Source organism: Chionomys nivalis, chromosome 15 (genome assembly GCF_950005125.1).
Source record: "Chionomys nivalis chromosome 15, mChiNiv1.1, whole genome shotgun sequence".
NCBI lineage: Eukaryota > Metazoa > Chordata > Mammalia > Rodentia > Cricetidae > Chionomys > Chionomys nivalis.
Window position 1 is genome coordinate 52,983,063 of NC_080100.1, and position 15,686 is coordinate 52,998,748.

The 15,686-nt window shown below is 40.6% G+C and overlaps 1 protein-coding gene across 3 annotated transcripts in view; it reads left to right on the top strand.

Moving 5' to 3' along the window:
• Positions 1-1,104: 1,104 nt before the first annotated feature.
• Zfyve16 (zinc finger FYVE-type containing 16) overlaps positions 1,105-15,686 on the top strand; it is a 48,377-nt gene continuing 33,795 nt past the window's right edge. The window contains exons 1-4 of one of the 3 annotated variants that reach the window (XM_057789565.1): positions 1,105-1,229; positions 3,652-3,701; positions 10,289-10,397; positions 11,461-13,682. In XM_057789565.1, the coding sequence (XP_057645548.1) occupies positions 10,328-10,397; positions 11,461-13,682 (2,292 nt within the window). In that variant the 5' untranslated portion in view covers positions 1,105-1,229; positions 3,652-3,701; positions 10,289-10,327. Of the gene's footprint in view, positions 1,230-3,651; positions 3,814-10,288; positions 10,398-11,460; positions 13,683-15,686 lie in introns of those variants that run through there. The other 2 variants (XM_057789566.1, XM_057789567.1) reach the window with 2 other exon arrangements.

Consider the following 15,686-nt stretch of genomic DNA (forward strand, 5'->3'; position numbering starts at 1 on the left):
ACCCATTTTATCAGTGAACAGTGTTCAAAGTAGAGAATTAGAGAAAAGTCATACTGAAATGGATTAATTAAAATACTGCAGAAACGCTACAGGTCTCCCGAGCGGCGGCAGGCAGTGGGGTAATAGGTAGGCCATGAGACCATGGGAGGAGGAGGGAGGGGGGAAGAGGGGAAGGAGAGAAGGAGGGAGAGAGAGATGGAAAAGGGGGATGAGACTCAGGTAGCAAGCAGGTAGGAAGATCTGCCTGCCTCAGTTGAACGGGGAGGGAGTGGGCGTGGCATATCTCTTAAAGAGACAGAACACACTGTATTTTGTGGAATTATTCTTAAAATTAATTAGGTAATGTAAGCAAGACATCTCTTATGCATTATCAGTCATAGAACATATAAATCTTATCACGCAACCAAAAGATTTACTTGAGCTAAAATCATACAATTCCATCTCAAGAGTTTAGGAAAACGAAAACTGGAGAATCAAAATCTCTGAAGGATCAAAGACTACAGCTGCAAATTGCCGATTGAGGATGTAAAGTCTCTGAAAGCAAATCACAGCGATAACGCAATCTTGAAAGCAGAGGCTCGCCAGCTGTCCCCGAGTAGGTCCAGATCCCAGTTTTCTCTTCTTCCACTTTGAACTTTAGAAAACTTGGGGTGAAAATAACGAAGGCCGAAGCAGGCAGTAGTGTCCGCTTCTCCTTCGGAGATGTCAGCTGGCTTCTGTTTTTTAGACAGCAGCAGCTCTAAAGGCCACAACCGGATGGCGATGCAGAAGTACAGCCAAAGGGCAGGGCGCGGTCAGAGGCGCCGGCCGGGTCCGCTCGGTCGCGGGGACGACTTCTGGGAGCTGCCGGGGGCGAGACACGGTGTGAGCCGCTGGTGTGGCGGTGTAAACCGGAGCTACGCTGCGGCTCGAGTCTCCCCGCGAGCCCAGGGGCACACAGTCCTGTGGACCACGACGCATAGACAACATTCAAACCTGCAGCAGAGCCACTCAGGCACTTCCGGCGCGCCAGCTCGGACCCGAGCAGCGCGCATGCGCAGACGCCTAGCCTCCCGGAGGGGGCGTGGCAGCTGGGAACCCTCTCTGCGCCTGCGCGCCGCTCTGCTGGGTCGGCAGGGGACGGGCACTGGGTCGGCGTCGCGCAGCCCCGGGTGTCGTGATCGGGTCTCTCTTCACGCCTCACTGCGGCGTCGCGACGAGTCCCCGAGAACACGGCAGGGTGTGGGGAGGTAAGCGCCCCGGAGCCGCCGCCGGCCTCTCCTCAGCGTCCTGCAGGCGGAGGGGCGGGGTGGCCGCGGGCTCACCGGGCTTTGACGGCCGGGCCTTGCCTTCCTCGGGGACCCGCCGGCCGCCCTGGGCGCTGTGCAGCCGGGATACCCGACCCCACCGGAGGCCCGGCCCGGAGTGCACTGGCCCCCGCGAGTCCGCCGCCGCTTGTCGCCGCCGCCGCCTCCGTGGCCTCCGTCGCAGGGATGCACCAGTGTCCTCTCCCGCTGCCTTTTCTTTAGTGCCTCTGAAGAGATGGCCTGACTTTTAGCCGTTAGCCTGTTTGTACGACCGTGATTGCAAATGACTACACTTTAGACCCATGTTCTTGGTTGGACAGGTCAGAAAGCCGGCCCGTGAATTTAACATTACGTTCATCTTTTTGTTCAGTGAATAATTTAGTGATGTCATGTCATCCGGTTCAGTCGTTTACTTATCTGAGTTTGGCGTTTCTTGAGTTGGCAAAAGTTTAGTGGTTTGATTCAGTAGAACTCTGATTTTTCACCTAACTTCTTTTTCTCTCACTCTCTCTCTTGGGTATTAAACTACATATTTAGTGGTAAGCTGTTTTAAAATTACAGCAAGGAATAAGGAATAATAGCGTTCTAGCATGCAAAAGTAACCAGCCGCTGAACATTTTGACATTTTTCTTTGTCCTTTTTGCCCTCGTAGCATTTTAAACTTAAGGATCAGGTTGCTTGGCCTTCCCATGTTTTTAAAAGCATTACACATATACCGATCATCCTTTTACTATACACATATAAGCAAAAGCATCTTTTGAAGTAGCTACCTCGCAGATAAAACTAAACTTCTTTTATCCCCAGTCATAATACTGTGTTACACATAGTACCCCTATGATTGAGAACAATGACAGTTGAAAAATGTTGAGGAAAAAAATAATTGTTCATTTCGGAAATTAAAACTCAGAAAATTCTTTTTTTCATGTATTCACCTGAAAATAGTATTATAATGAAGCATGGTGGATCATGACTATAATCCCAGCAAGTAACTGTAGAGAGGCAGGAGGATTGAACTACAGACTATCCTGGTGTACACAGTAAATTACTATCCCCAAAATAAAGCTAGATAGAAGAACATTACTGTACTTGCTAAGTATCTCGATTAAAAATCAACTATCTTTCCAAAATTAAATTTAGGGGCCAGGTGGTATCGTTTTACCTGGAGGCAAGTTACTTTAATATCTGGAGTCATAGAAGACAGCTGAATTCTTGTATTTCTTAGTTTGTCCTGGTGCGCTGACTTGTTTAGATTAAGGTACAGGAAGAAAATCTGTCTTCGCGTAGTTACATGATTAGAAAAGTGATGGTCTGGAAGCATGACAAAACTGATTTAATATTTCTTCTATTAAATAACCTATTATCTTGTGCTTCTCACTTGCAAACTTTGCAGCATTCAAAGTTTGTGTTCCGGGGCACAGGTGCTGGTGTTTTTCTGCAGGTTGAATGGCTAGGTCATAGACTCCCCGCCCCCCACCCCTTTGTATTGTGATAGACATAGTAATTAATTTGGATGATTTTCATAATTTTCTGTTGTGTTCCCATGTCATTTATTTGAATTTATTTCACCTAATGATTGACAAAGTGTCTGCATATTTTTCAGTAGTTTTGAGTTATTTTCATGAATTTAAAGAGAGAATTGGAATCTCCCCCAGACCGTTTCTACATATTGTTGCATCTATTGCCTGAGAGGCAATATCACTTTCTGTCAGTAGTAGTTGAGATTCTTTCTTAAACCTCACACCTCGCCAACATCAAGTGCTTTATTATATTAAAGAAACTTTGTTTAAACTTAGTAAGCAACCCATGGTGTTTTTAAATCTTAATTATTTAATGTACATTAAACTTTTTAATGATCATATTATTGTTTTTCCATATAATTTGTTTTACCCACTTACAGTCTTGTGTCCAAGTGCCTTCTAACAGATGTTTTATAGTGTAAGGCTGCATTATATCACTTTTAAGGAAAATAAATTTTATCCTTTTCTACCTTGTTTACAAAAGTGTATGCCTTTTTCTTTTTAAAAACTCTTTATCTCTGAAAGACTCACATAAATACCTGTGCTAGATTTTGTTTGGTGTTTATTTCTCCATATTTCCCCTTGCTAATAATATCTTAACTTATTTGTAGAGAATAGTTTTATATTGTGCAGAGTTTTGTAATTTTCTTTCCTTCAACACTGCATATTGGATATTTTCTACAGAAGCCTGTGTAACCCAGGGCATAGTTTTATCCCAGTAGGTTTGGGGGATCATTAGTTGTCTAATAGACTCCTATACTCTTGTATTCTTTTCCTAGGTCACTTCCTTTAACAGCTATATTTGCCAGTTTTCAAATCTCTGTCTCAGACTCTTCTCTGCATTCCAGGTCCTTACATTCAACAGCCTCTTGGACATCTCCCCCAGGATGGTCTCCAGGTACTTGACGTGGAGTTCAAAGTGTCTCGCTTCTTCCTGCTCGTCTTGAATTACCTGTGATAGTCAGTGCATCTCCATTGGTCTAGCCGGTCACCCACAGTGGGCGCCTCTTGTTAGTTCCAGCCTTCTCCTTTGCGTCAGTCTCCAAAAGTTCAGATCCTTTAACTGCTTTTTGTTTCTTCTCATCCTCATGTCCTCATCGTATCTCACCTTAGCAATTTTAGTATTACTTTTTTCTTATTACTCTTCCCTGTTACTACCAATTTTTTAAAACCGTGAAGAGACTTTTAAAACCATTTTTTAAAGTGAGTATTATAAAAAAATTTTTTGGAAATCTGAGAGTATATAAATGGCTAAGTTAATGAAAATATCTCGAGTCTTCGTTGGATGGGCAAAATGGTGGGTAAAGGTTCGTGCAGCCACAGTCTGACAGCCTGAGGCGTTTGCTTCCAGGACACATGATGGAAGGACAGAATTATTCCACTTCTGAAAGTTTTCAGCTGACCTCCACACCCACACAGATAAATAAATGAAAGTAAACAAGCAGCTCATTCTCATGTACAGGAGATTTAAAAACAGTCTTGTCAGTGCTTCACATAAACTTTAAAATATAGAGTATATTGTACATTTTGTTTGTTTCTTCTATTTATATTAGATTGCTAGACCAAAAGTACTTTCTATTTCGTTGAAATGAGTAAATCCACACCTTAGTAGTACTTCGTGTTAAAAAGTATCAATGTAAAGTATTTGCATTGTCATACCTTTTACAAATTGTTGAATTATAGTTTCCTGTACTTTTTCCACTTCAAATAATATAATGCTTAGCAGTGTGTTACTATGTTGAGATGCTCTGTAAATAGATGTTCTTTAATGCAGTCTTTGGTTTGTTTGTTTGTTTGTTTTTTTAAAAAAAAACCCTCTAGATTTTACTAATGAGAATCTGTTTTTAGAACTTTTGGTGATAGTTTTTAATTTGTTTGTTTGGTTTTGATTTTTGAGACAGGGTTTCTCTGAGTAGCCCTGGCTGTCCTGGACTCACGCTGTAGACCAGGCTGACCTCAAACTCAGATTCCCTGCCTATGCCTCTTAAGTGCTAGGTGTGTGCCGCCACCACCACCCAGCTGGTAGTAGTTTTTTGTTTGTTTGTTTGTTTTAATACATTCTGTATTCAGAGTTCCTTTACTCTTTTGTTTAAATGATACTAAAGATGTATAATGAAAAGCCCAGTTACCCTTTCTTGTTGTTCTTACTCAGAATTCTACTCTCCAGAGAAACCATCTTAGTCTAGGCTCCCTCCGTGAGTCATAGACCATAGAAAATGGTTTCAGCAACTATTTCCCAATCCTTCCATGGATAATACAAATAATAATAATACTTTACATGCCCACGAATGGAGTTAATTTGTTACTAGATGTAGATACTGTAGGGCAGTAAAGACCAATTCTCTCACAAAACCGCGACAGGCTGCTTGACTGCCAGTGACTTCAGATTTTTTTTAGCTGCCAGATATTTAAGTAGCATATTTAGCTATCTAGTTATCTACCCTCCTCACTCCCACCCTGTTCTAGTTTGGGAACCATTTTGTGTCATAGTTTATAAGAGTTAGATTTGCTGCTTCCACTCCTCTCTTTGACCACTGCAATGCACATTCTTTCCCTGGTATTCTCTAGCTAGTTACTTGTTAACTTTGAGCTACTTTGTGTTTATATCATTATATAATTACTGCTTTCCTAGAGTTACAAGTGACCTTATTTTTTTTTGTATCTACCTCTCATCCTCTCATGCATCTTTATGAATGTATTTTATATACACTTTAACCCTTGTGTAACCCTGACTGTCCTGGAACTCACTCTGTTGATCAGTCTGGCTTTGAATTCCGAGCTCTACCTGCCTCTGCTTCCTGAGTGCTGGAACTAAAAGTGTGTGCCACCATGCATTATATTTTTAATGTGTAGTTTATATTCTTTGGGATTTTAACCGCTCAGACAAGATATGATATTCACGTATGAGTAGGTTCAAATGTATACAATAATGTCTTTACTTTGCAGTCTCTCTCATCAGATGTGTGGTGCCTAGCTTCTGTCTCTGGTCCTGCAATATAGCAGTTTTCCTGGGCTACTGTTTTATATCTCATATGAATTCCATTTGTCTCTCTCTCATGGAATAGTTTGTTTCCTAGGCTCAAGTTTTTATCTTTCTTGGAGTCTCCATCATATTTGTAGACCACACGTTTAGGTATATCTAGTCGATATTCCAACCATCACACTTGGTTGATAGCATCAGTTGTTACTTCTAGAATTTTAGAGGCATGGCTCCAGTGTTCTTTGTTCTGGTGTTACTGTTGAGAAGTATAATGCTGGAATGATAACCAGTTCTGCTACTTCTCTCTAGAAACCTTTATATTTACTCAACAACACACTTTATGTGATGGGTACTGATAAGGACACTGAATATCAGGTTTAGAGAGATGTCTCATCAGTTAAGAGTGTTGGATACTATTTAAGAGGACCTGGGCTCAATTCCCAGCACATGTGTGGCTCACAACTGCCTATAACTCCAATTCCAGGGGATCTGATACCGCTTCAATTATTCATGTGGTACACAGACATACTCATAGGCAAATCACCTATACATGTAAAATAACAAAAAAATGTGAAAAAAGACACTGAATATATGAGTGAACAAAGTACCAGGCCCTGTCCTTTGGGTGTTTAAACAATAAATGAGGTAACTTCTATAATACCCTACGAGGACATAAAGTGAGTAGTTGCTATAGGAAATGGAAGAGTCCTGTGCTTGTGTTCCTTTTGCTGTTAAGCACTTCCAAAAGGCAGTACCTTTCCCCTTTCCCTCCGTTCCAGTAGTGGCATCAGCATTTCATTCTGGGATCCCTTACCTTAAAGATCTTTTGGTTTTTGTCAGGTCTTACTCTATAGCCCTGGCCTAGAACTTACTGTGCAGCCTAGCCAGACCTTGAATATGCTGCAATCCTGCTGCTATAATTCAGTCCCTAGTGCTAGGATTATAGGCGTGAGCCACAATTCCTGGCTAGTAAATGTCATTGTGTACATTGTGGTGTGTTCTTTGTAGTGTAAAGTTCTATGGGTATGTCCAGCGCCTTTTCGCTGGGTTAGCCATTGCAGTATCACACAATAGCTTCATTCCCATGAAACATCTACTGGATCCAGCCCTCTCTAACCCTCCAGACCATTGGCAATCACTGGCATGTTCATTATCTCTATAGTCTTACTTTCCCAGAATGATATGTGATGGGATCATAGAGTGAGTATAGATTTTTCTATTTAGCAGTATGCGTTTAGAGATAATTCCTATGCTTTTGTGGCTTGGTTAGCACATTTCATTAATATTATTAATATTAATATCATTCGTGTGGCAATCAAAGACACATGGTTGTTGCTTTTTTGGTAATTGTGAATGAAGTCACTCAATGCATTCTCTTCCAAATGGTGATGTATACCTGTAGCAGAAGCATTGGAGAAGTGGCGGCAAGAGGGTCAGGAGTTCAAGGTCATCCTTGGGGATATATATCTATGTCTATGTATGTATGTATGTATGTATGTATGTATGTATGTATGTATCTATCTATCTATCTATCTATCTATCTATCTATCTATCTATCTAGAATGTTAAAGGCATGCTGGGCTAGATGAGACCCTGTCAAAAATCTAAAAAAATATAAACAATTTTCAGAAAGAGCAAAGCACTGTGAGTACACCACAATGCACACGTGAGTGCAGGTAAGGTGGTCTATACCTATAGACCCAGCACTCTTTAGTTTTCATTTTTCTTCTCATTTAGGGTAAGCTGGTTTTCCAATATAGTTTCCCAAATTGGAAGTTTAAACTGTTGATTTCAAGTTTGCTTTCTTTTTAATAAATTCAGTTAATCCTGTTACTGTATCTGATGAAAGAGCTGTTTTTACTGGGTCCCTCCAGCCCCTAAGATTTCTGCCGTTGACTTATGATCAGCTGTTGTTCCCCTTATGTTCCTTCCTTATGGTTTTGTTTTCCTGTTTCACAGTTGCGTGGATGCTTCTTTCTCTCAGAATATGCTTTGCTGTTTTCTTAGTTCCTGCATTGTTTCTCCCCCCTACTCCCTTTCATTGGCTTAATATCTGTGTTTTAGTGTACATTTCTGTGCATGTTGGAAACAAGAGCTAACAGGCTTTATTGAATTGGGATGTGTCATATGTTTGGGTTTTTTGTTTGTTTGGTTTTTTTTTTTTTTTTTTGAGACAAGGTTTCTCTGTAGCTTTTGGTGCCTGTCCTGGAACTAGCTCTTGTAGACCAGGCTGGCCTCGAACTCACAGAGATCTGCCTGCCTCTGCCTCCCGAGTGCTGGGATTAAAGGCGTGCGCCACCACCGCCCAGCTCATATGTTTATTGAAAATACTTCTGAAGTGTACCTTTGTTTAAGCTTGTTGTGAGGATACTTAAAACTCTGAAATGACCATTTCTGTTTGCATTTTTGTTTTTTCTCTGTAATGTACTTAAAAGTGTAAATTTCTGTTTTATTGTGATATGAAGTATCATTTTTTATTTGTTCGATTTTTCATGAACTCTGAAAAAAATTCCTGGCATTTGCCTTCAAAGGAAATGTTCCCATACTGCTTTCCCCTGTGGAACTCTATTCTCACTCTGTTGTTGGATTTCTGAGCTTCTGTTTTATATTCATCTGCTCCTCGTTTCTCTGTGCTTTGTTTAGGCGAAATCTCTCATTGCGCTCTGCACTTCTGAGTCATCTGAGCCTCAGTTTATGTCTTTCAGTCATAACCAGTTCTCAAAACAACTTTATCTCACTCCTGTTCATTCTCTATTCCAGGCAAGATTTGAATGTTTTTAATTATCCTATACCTTTGTTTATATGTATTCTTACAAAATTTGCAAAGCTTTACTTTGCTCTACAAAATGATAGTTGGCAACACTTTGGAAGTTTTTTTTAAAAACAAACTAGTCATACACGATAGACAGCTTGAAGAACATAGTCTTCTACTTTCTGAGTTGATTTACATAGTTACTTTTTAAAAATGTCATTTAGCTGTCTTTAGATGATTGGATTTCCTGCAGACAGTTAGTGTTCAGGTTTGATTAGGTTCAGGCCCATGTTCTGTGTGCTGGTGTTCTTCCACGTGACTGATGGTAAAACTGATGACTGCATTGCAGTTGCTCACCAGTCCTAGCCTCATGAGTTCCCGGCAGACTTTTCCTCTAAAGTTTTAACATTTGTTGGTAACAATTGCTCAGTCCACTTATTGTGCTAGGAGCTATGAAAAGATTTTCTTAAAAGTTTAAATCCTTCTGCATATTTTTACTGGAATTCTTACATAAAGAGTGTTCTCTTGGTAACTATGTATTACCTGGAAGTGTATTCTGTAAATAAGTTAAGGATTAATTCTCTGCTAATTTTCCTTAATTCATTAATTTTCAGATTACTATTACCCTAGCAGCCCTCCCGTAGGTGGGGTTCTTTGGTTTTGAGCTTAACATAATGTTGTGATTGCTTGGTTTTTAAGTTTTATTTGATTTGTTTTCAGTTCTGTGTATTCTTCATTGTTTTGATGTTCACTCATCCCATTTCAGTGAGGAAGAACCCCTTAGCTTGGGTTCTTTCCTTCTGATGTTGGTCACTGTAGAGTCTTGCCATGTTTTCAGCTCATTTGGTTTCTGCATTAGCTACTCACAGATCTTTTCATAAAGCTCATTTTAGTTTTCTGTGCTGTTTTTGTTTGTATATAGTATATATTACTTGACTTTTAACATTTAAGTATTTGTAACATTTCATTGTTAATTATTCTTTGACTTGTGAATTATTTAGATAAGTGTTTTAAAGTTCATAATACTGGATTGGAGAGAAGTCCAGTCAGTGAGAAAGACTGCATGTCATGCAGGGTTAGGACATGAGTTTGAAGTTATTGAAGCCATAGTAAAGCCAGACATGGCTGTGTATACCTGTGACCCCAACATTGTGGGACAGGTAGCTCCTCAGAGCTCGCTGGCCAGCCCACTTGGCTGAAATGATGGGCTTCTAGTCAGCGAGAGACCCTGTCTTAAGGCAATGACTAGAGCGTGACAGAGGAAGATGTGCCCTGTCCCTCTGGTCTTCACTTGCACACTTATGTGCATGCAGGACACTCTCACGCAGTAGCTTGTGTGCCGAGGTTGTGTTTAGAAGTTGGCTTTCTTGTCACTCTCATGAAGAGAGCATTTCCTAACTGTGTTATGGAAAAGAAGTAATTTCATTTAATTTTAGTAAATTAATTATTTTAAAATTAAAGTAATTTAATTTTACTTATTTTTAATTAATTAATTAATTAGGTTTTTCAAGGCAGGATTTCTCTGTATAACACTCTTGGCTGTCCTGGAACACACTTTGTAGACCAGGCTGGCTTCAAACAGAGATCTGCCTGCCTCCACCTTCTGAGTGCTAGGATTAAAGGTGTGAGCCATAGCGCTCAGCTTTAACTTTATTTTTTGTTTCTACTTGGATAGTTATATTGGCACAGAATAGATAGCATAATATTTGCCTGGTAGAAAATTAAATATAATATTGTACTTTTTCTTTTCTAGACATACAGGAATTAAATTCTGAGTGAGCCTACAGGTAGAATGGACAGTTACTTCAAAGCAGCTGTCAGTGACCTGGACAAACTTCTTGATGATTTTGAACAGAACCCAGGTTTGTTGGTTTTTCTACTTTGCCACTAGAATCTAAAATGTCCCTTTAACAAAATTTTATTTCAATCTTGGTCACATTGTTGTATTCTTTAAAAAGTTTGTCTATTTCATTATAACATATTAGTTTATTCTTATACCAGTAGGATTAATAGCCAGAAATAAAAGTTATTGTGTAGATACAAACTTAGAAGAAAATCTCTATAAGGAAGATCAAAGCAATTTGGTAGAACTCTTTAAGTTATGATGTCATTACTGTAAGAGATATTTTCTCAGAATGAAGTTAGGAAACGGGAGAGCTATACTAGCCAGATTTCTGTTGCTTTGATAAATACCATGACCAAAAGTGACTTGAGGAGGAAAGGGTTTGCTTCACCTTACAGTATATAGTCAGTCCACCATGAAGGGAAGTCAGGGTAGGAACTCAAGGCAGGAACTGAAGCAGAGCCCGTGGAGGAGTGCCGCCAAGTGACTTGTTCCTTAGCCCAGAACCACCTGGCCAGGAGTCGCCCCACCACAGTGGGCTGAACCCTCTCACATGTACCCATTAATCAAGGCAATGCTCCACAGACTAGCCTATAGGCCATATGGTGGAGGCATTTTCTTAATTGAGGTTCCTCTTCCCAGATGACTCTGGCTGGTGCCAAGTTCACAAAAAGCCAATCAGGACAATGACAGAACAAAAGTAGCTAAAGATAAGATAGCTTATCAGCCTTTTCGGTTTGGTTTATAATGTAGCTAAGTTATTGACAGCATTTCTGCCATTTTCTTTTTCCCGAGACAGGATTTTTCTGTGTAGCTTTAGAGCCTGTCCTGGAACTTACTCTGTAGACCAGGCTGGCCTCAAACTCACAGAGATCCGCCTGCCTCTGCCTCTCAAATGCTGGGATTAAAGGCGTGCGCCACCATCGCCCAGTACATTTCTGTCATCTTACGACTGTATTAAGTAAAAACTAGAATAGTTAAGGGCAAATAAAAAGTTGATTAAAAGTTCTAGAAAGCATATTTTTGTAATCTTTACTTGATTTGGGTCTTCTGAATAACTTTGTGTTTCTATTTTTCACTAGATAAACAAGATTATCTCCAAGATGCACAGAATGTATATGTTTCTAACCACTGTTCAGTTTCTTCAGAGTTGGCTTCTCCACAGTTAACTTTCCTCTTGCCAAAGGACCAAAGATGTGTTGGTGGTTGTATCTCACCAGAAACGCGCTGTGAAACAAATGAGAAGGCGCGCGAGGGGTTAACTTCTAGACAGAATGAAAAAAATGTGACGGGACTCGATCTTCTGTCTTCTGTAGATGCTAGTGCTTCAGACGAGATCCAGCCTTCATGTATGAGAAGATGTAGTAAGCCTGTCTGTGACCTGATAAGTGACATGGGTAACTTAGTGCATGCCACCAGTAGTGAAGAAGACATTAAAAAGTTATTGTCAGATGATTCTAAGTCCAGTGTAGATGCTTTAATCGCATTGGATTCGTCTTCAGTTTCAGATATTCTCACTGTTTCTTCAGTCGACCATGGTAGTGTTGCTGTTGGAGAAAAACAGAATTACTCCAGCCCACAAAGCAGAGATTTTAGTAGGATTAAAGAATTGGATGTGAAAGTAGACACAGCACTTTCTGATTCTTGTAAATATAGTGGAACAGAAAATTTAAAGGATGAAAAGATCCCTAATGAGTTAGAAACAATTGATTTTGACATGTCATTTGCTTTGACTGAACAAAATTCTGAAACATCTAATGCCAAAGATAACCCACAGTATAAGAGGCTACCGTGTGAGTCTTTAAAAGGTGATGGCTCTTTAGCAGAAGAGGGAGTAGGTGTGGCAGTCATAAATACAGAGTGTTCAGAAAAAGGAGGTAAGACAATTGCTTTGCCTTGTAATCTTCCAAAAAATGAAGGGATATGTCTAAGTGACACAGATTCAAAAGATGAAAATTTCAAGTTACCTGGCCCTTCCTTTCTGGAAAACAAGACTGCTGTATTCATGAAGCAGTCTGTAAAAGAAGACTCAAGAAATGTAGACCTTAAAGATAATGATGATATAGTCCAGGTTTCCTCTCCATCTTCACGTGTTTCAGAGGAAGGTGCACCCTCTTCCCTGTCCTGTCTCTCATCATCTGGGTTTTTGTGTGAACCGTTAATTGACAATGATGTGCATGGTGATTGTTTACCTCCTGAAGAGTCTGAAGATCAGAAAGATGATGTAATGACTGTACCTGAAGAAATACAGAAGAGTGCTGTTTTAGACGGGGAGACAGATCTTTTGAAAAAGGAAAAGTGTAAGAGCATATTTCTTCAGCAAGTAACTGAAAAGAAAGTGGATGGAAAGTTTGAACCTGAGCAGATGGTAATCAGTGGTGAATCTTTGGAATACCCTGAGGATACCAGCTCTTCCTCAGCTGCAGAGTCTCAAATGGCACTCTGTGCTTCAAATGCTCCAGAGTCTCCTGACGGATGTGAAGGCCTCCCCTTTGCCAGCAGTGACATGGACGGGCAGGAGTTAGATTACTTTAATATTGATGGAAGCGTGAGAAGTGGCACACTGATTAGTGATGCTGAACTGGATGCTTTCCTGCATGAACAGTGTCTTCAGAACCCTAACACAATGTCTTTTGAAGAAAGCGTAAGTGATCCACAGTCTCAGCTGAACCAGATAGATGTGACAGGATTAAAGGATGAAAATGTGGGCAATACGTGTTTCAATGCTGAGGCAGGAGCTGCTGGCGAAAATGGAGGTGTTGAGATTTGTGAAACTATTGATAAAGAAAACACCGAAGTAAATGGTGGTCTTTCTGTAGGAGAAAGCACAGTTCCAACTGAAAGAGGGATGTCTACCAGTAAGTCTGACGTAGTGAATGAGTTGCCAGTGCCCAGTATTAACACCCAAGCTGTTGGAGGGGCCAGACCTAAGCAGCTGCTTAGCCTTCCACCAGGACCAAGGAGTTCAAAGGAACTGAATAAGCCAGATGTTCCAGATGTTCCAGAAGGTGAGGCAAGCATAGCAAATGCTGTTGCTGCATCTGTTTGCTCTGTCGACCATATACCTGATTCCCAGGCTAGCTTCAATTCCAATTACATTGACATAGAAAGTAATTTTGAAGGTGGATCCAGCTTTGTATCTGCAAACAAGGATTCTCTGCCTGAAAACATTTGCAAAGAAGGCTTGGTTTTGGGCCAGAAACAACCTACTTGGGTTCCTGATTCAGAAGCTCCAAACTGTATGAATTGCCAAGTCAAATTCACTTTCACAAAACGTCGACACCACTGCCGAGCATGTGGGAAAGTAAGTTATAAAAATGCTGGCTTTTTATTATTCTTTGATGGTCCTGTGGATTAAAACTAGGTCCTCTCACATAAGGCAAATTCTGAGTTACTTCTCTGCCCTGTTAAGTCAATGATTCATAGTCAACCGTCATAGTGCTGTGATCCTTCAATACAGTTCCTTATGCTGTGGTAACCCCCAGTCACTAAATTATTTTATTGCTACTTCATAGCTGTAATTTCTTACTGTTATGACTGTACAGTTGAGAACTGCTGCTTCAAGTGTCTATGCTCTCTAATATTTATAAATCAGGTGCTCTAAGCTTAGTAGATCCTCCTTTGTCCTCAAATACTTAATTTTAAGACCATTATGTAGCCAGTTTCCTGATCACTGCCTAGGAGAACACCGGAAAGCCAGTTGGCTTGTATAGAATGCCATACCTGACCTTGTTTGTGTTCTTATTGATGATAAAGGTGCTGTCTGCACACTCCAAGGAAGCTGTCTTTAAACGCTAGTGTGCTTTTTATTTAACACTTTGCAGTAATGTGTTGGGTTCAGATCAAACTACTATATCTTAGCAAAATAATGTCCTAGTTATAAAAATCAGGTCTGTGTAAATTGTAGGCAAGCTCATTATCACTAAGATATATATTTAACTGCTGCAGGAAGCTTTTTAAATCATAGACATATTTATTAAAGTTTTTATTGCCTTTTAGTTAACATAATGGATTCAAAAATATCAGAAATTTGATTATAAATTATAAAGTATTTTTTGTACTAGAGTTCTTTAGAAAAACAATTATATCTATATATATTTATGGATAAATATGTATATATGTGTGTAATTATAAAAGGATTTATTAGATTTGATGATAGGAGGCTCATTAGTCCAACAGTGGTTATCTGTTGGATAGAGGCAGATAGTACAGTCACTGCCTCGTTCAAGACACCAGAAGCCCCTGAGAAAAAGCGGTGTGAAGGCCTGGGGTCTCTGGAGAGACGTCAGTGTGGCTGAAGAAGTTGGAGTCTGTTGTCCACGAATGATGGCAGCAGCGTAGACTCAGGAGGAATGCAGCTTGTTCTCCACGCTTATGCTTGCCAGGCCTCAAGTCTATCGGGCAGTGCTGCTCACATCCAGAGCTTGTCTATCCCTCTGAGTTATCATTCTACTTGCTGATCCTGTCTGGAAACACCCTCACAGACATACCAACAGCTCCTAGATGTCTCTCACTCCACCTGATGGCGACAGTCAAGATTAACTATCCTTTAAGTTAAAGAACATTAAATAATTCTATTTATGATTATGGGGATTAGGAAAATTAATCATATAATAAAAAAGTAGGTTTTGGCTTATTAGGTTTTGAGCTCCTATCCCTCTACTTCTAATAAATATACTTGAGACACCGTGCCATTGTCCTTGGCCTCTCGTCAGCTCTCATTGTCCGCCATGTTCAGAGAGTCCGGTTTTATCCCATGCTTTTTCAGTCACAGTCCAGCTGGCCTTGGTGAGCTCCCAATAGATCGGCCCCACTGTCTCAGTGGGTGGGTGCACCCCTCGTGGTCCTGACTTCGTTGTACATGTTCTCCCTCCCTCTGCTCCTCATTAGGACCTTGGGAGCTCAGTCTGGTGCTCCAGTGTGGGTCTCTGTCTCTATCTCCATCCATCGCTAGATGAAGGTTCTATGGTGATATGCAAGATATTCATCAGTATGGCTATAGGATAGGTTCATTTCAGGTTCCCTATCCTCAGGTGCCCAAGGAACTAACTGGGGACATTGCCCTGGGCATCTGGCAGCCACTCCAAGTTCAAGTCTCTTGCCAACCCTTAGGTGGCTCCCTTAACTAAGATATGAGTTTCCCTGCTCCTCTATCCAACCTTCCTATATCCCCAATCATCCCGTTTCCCCAAGTTCCCCTCATCCTCTCCTTCACACTTTTCTCTCTCCATCTCCCCTTATCCCCATCCCACCCTACCCCCAAGATTCCAATTTTTTGCCCGGCAATCTTGTCTATTTCCCATAGCCA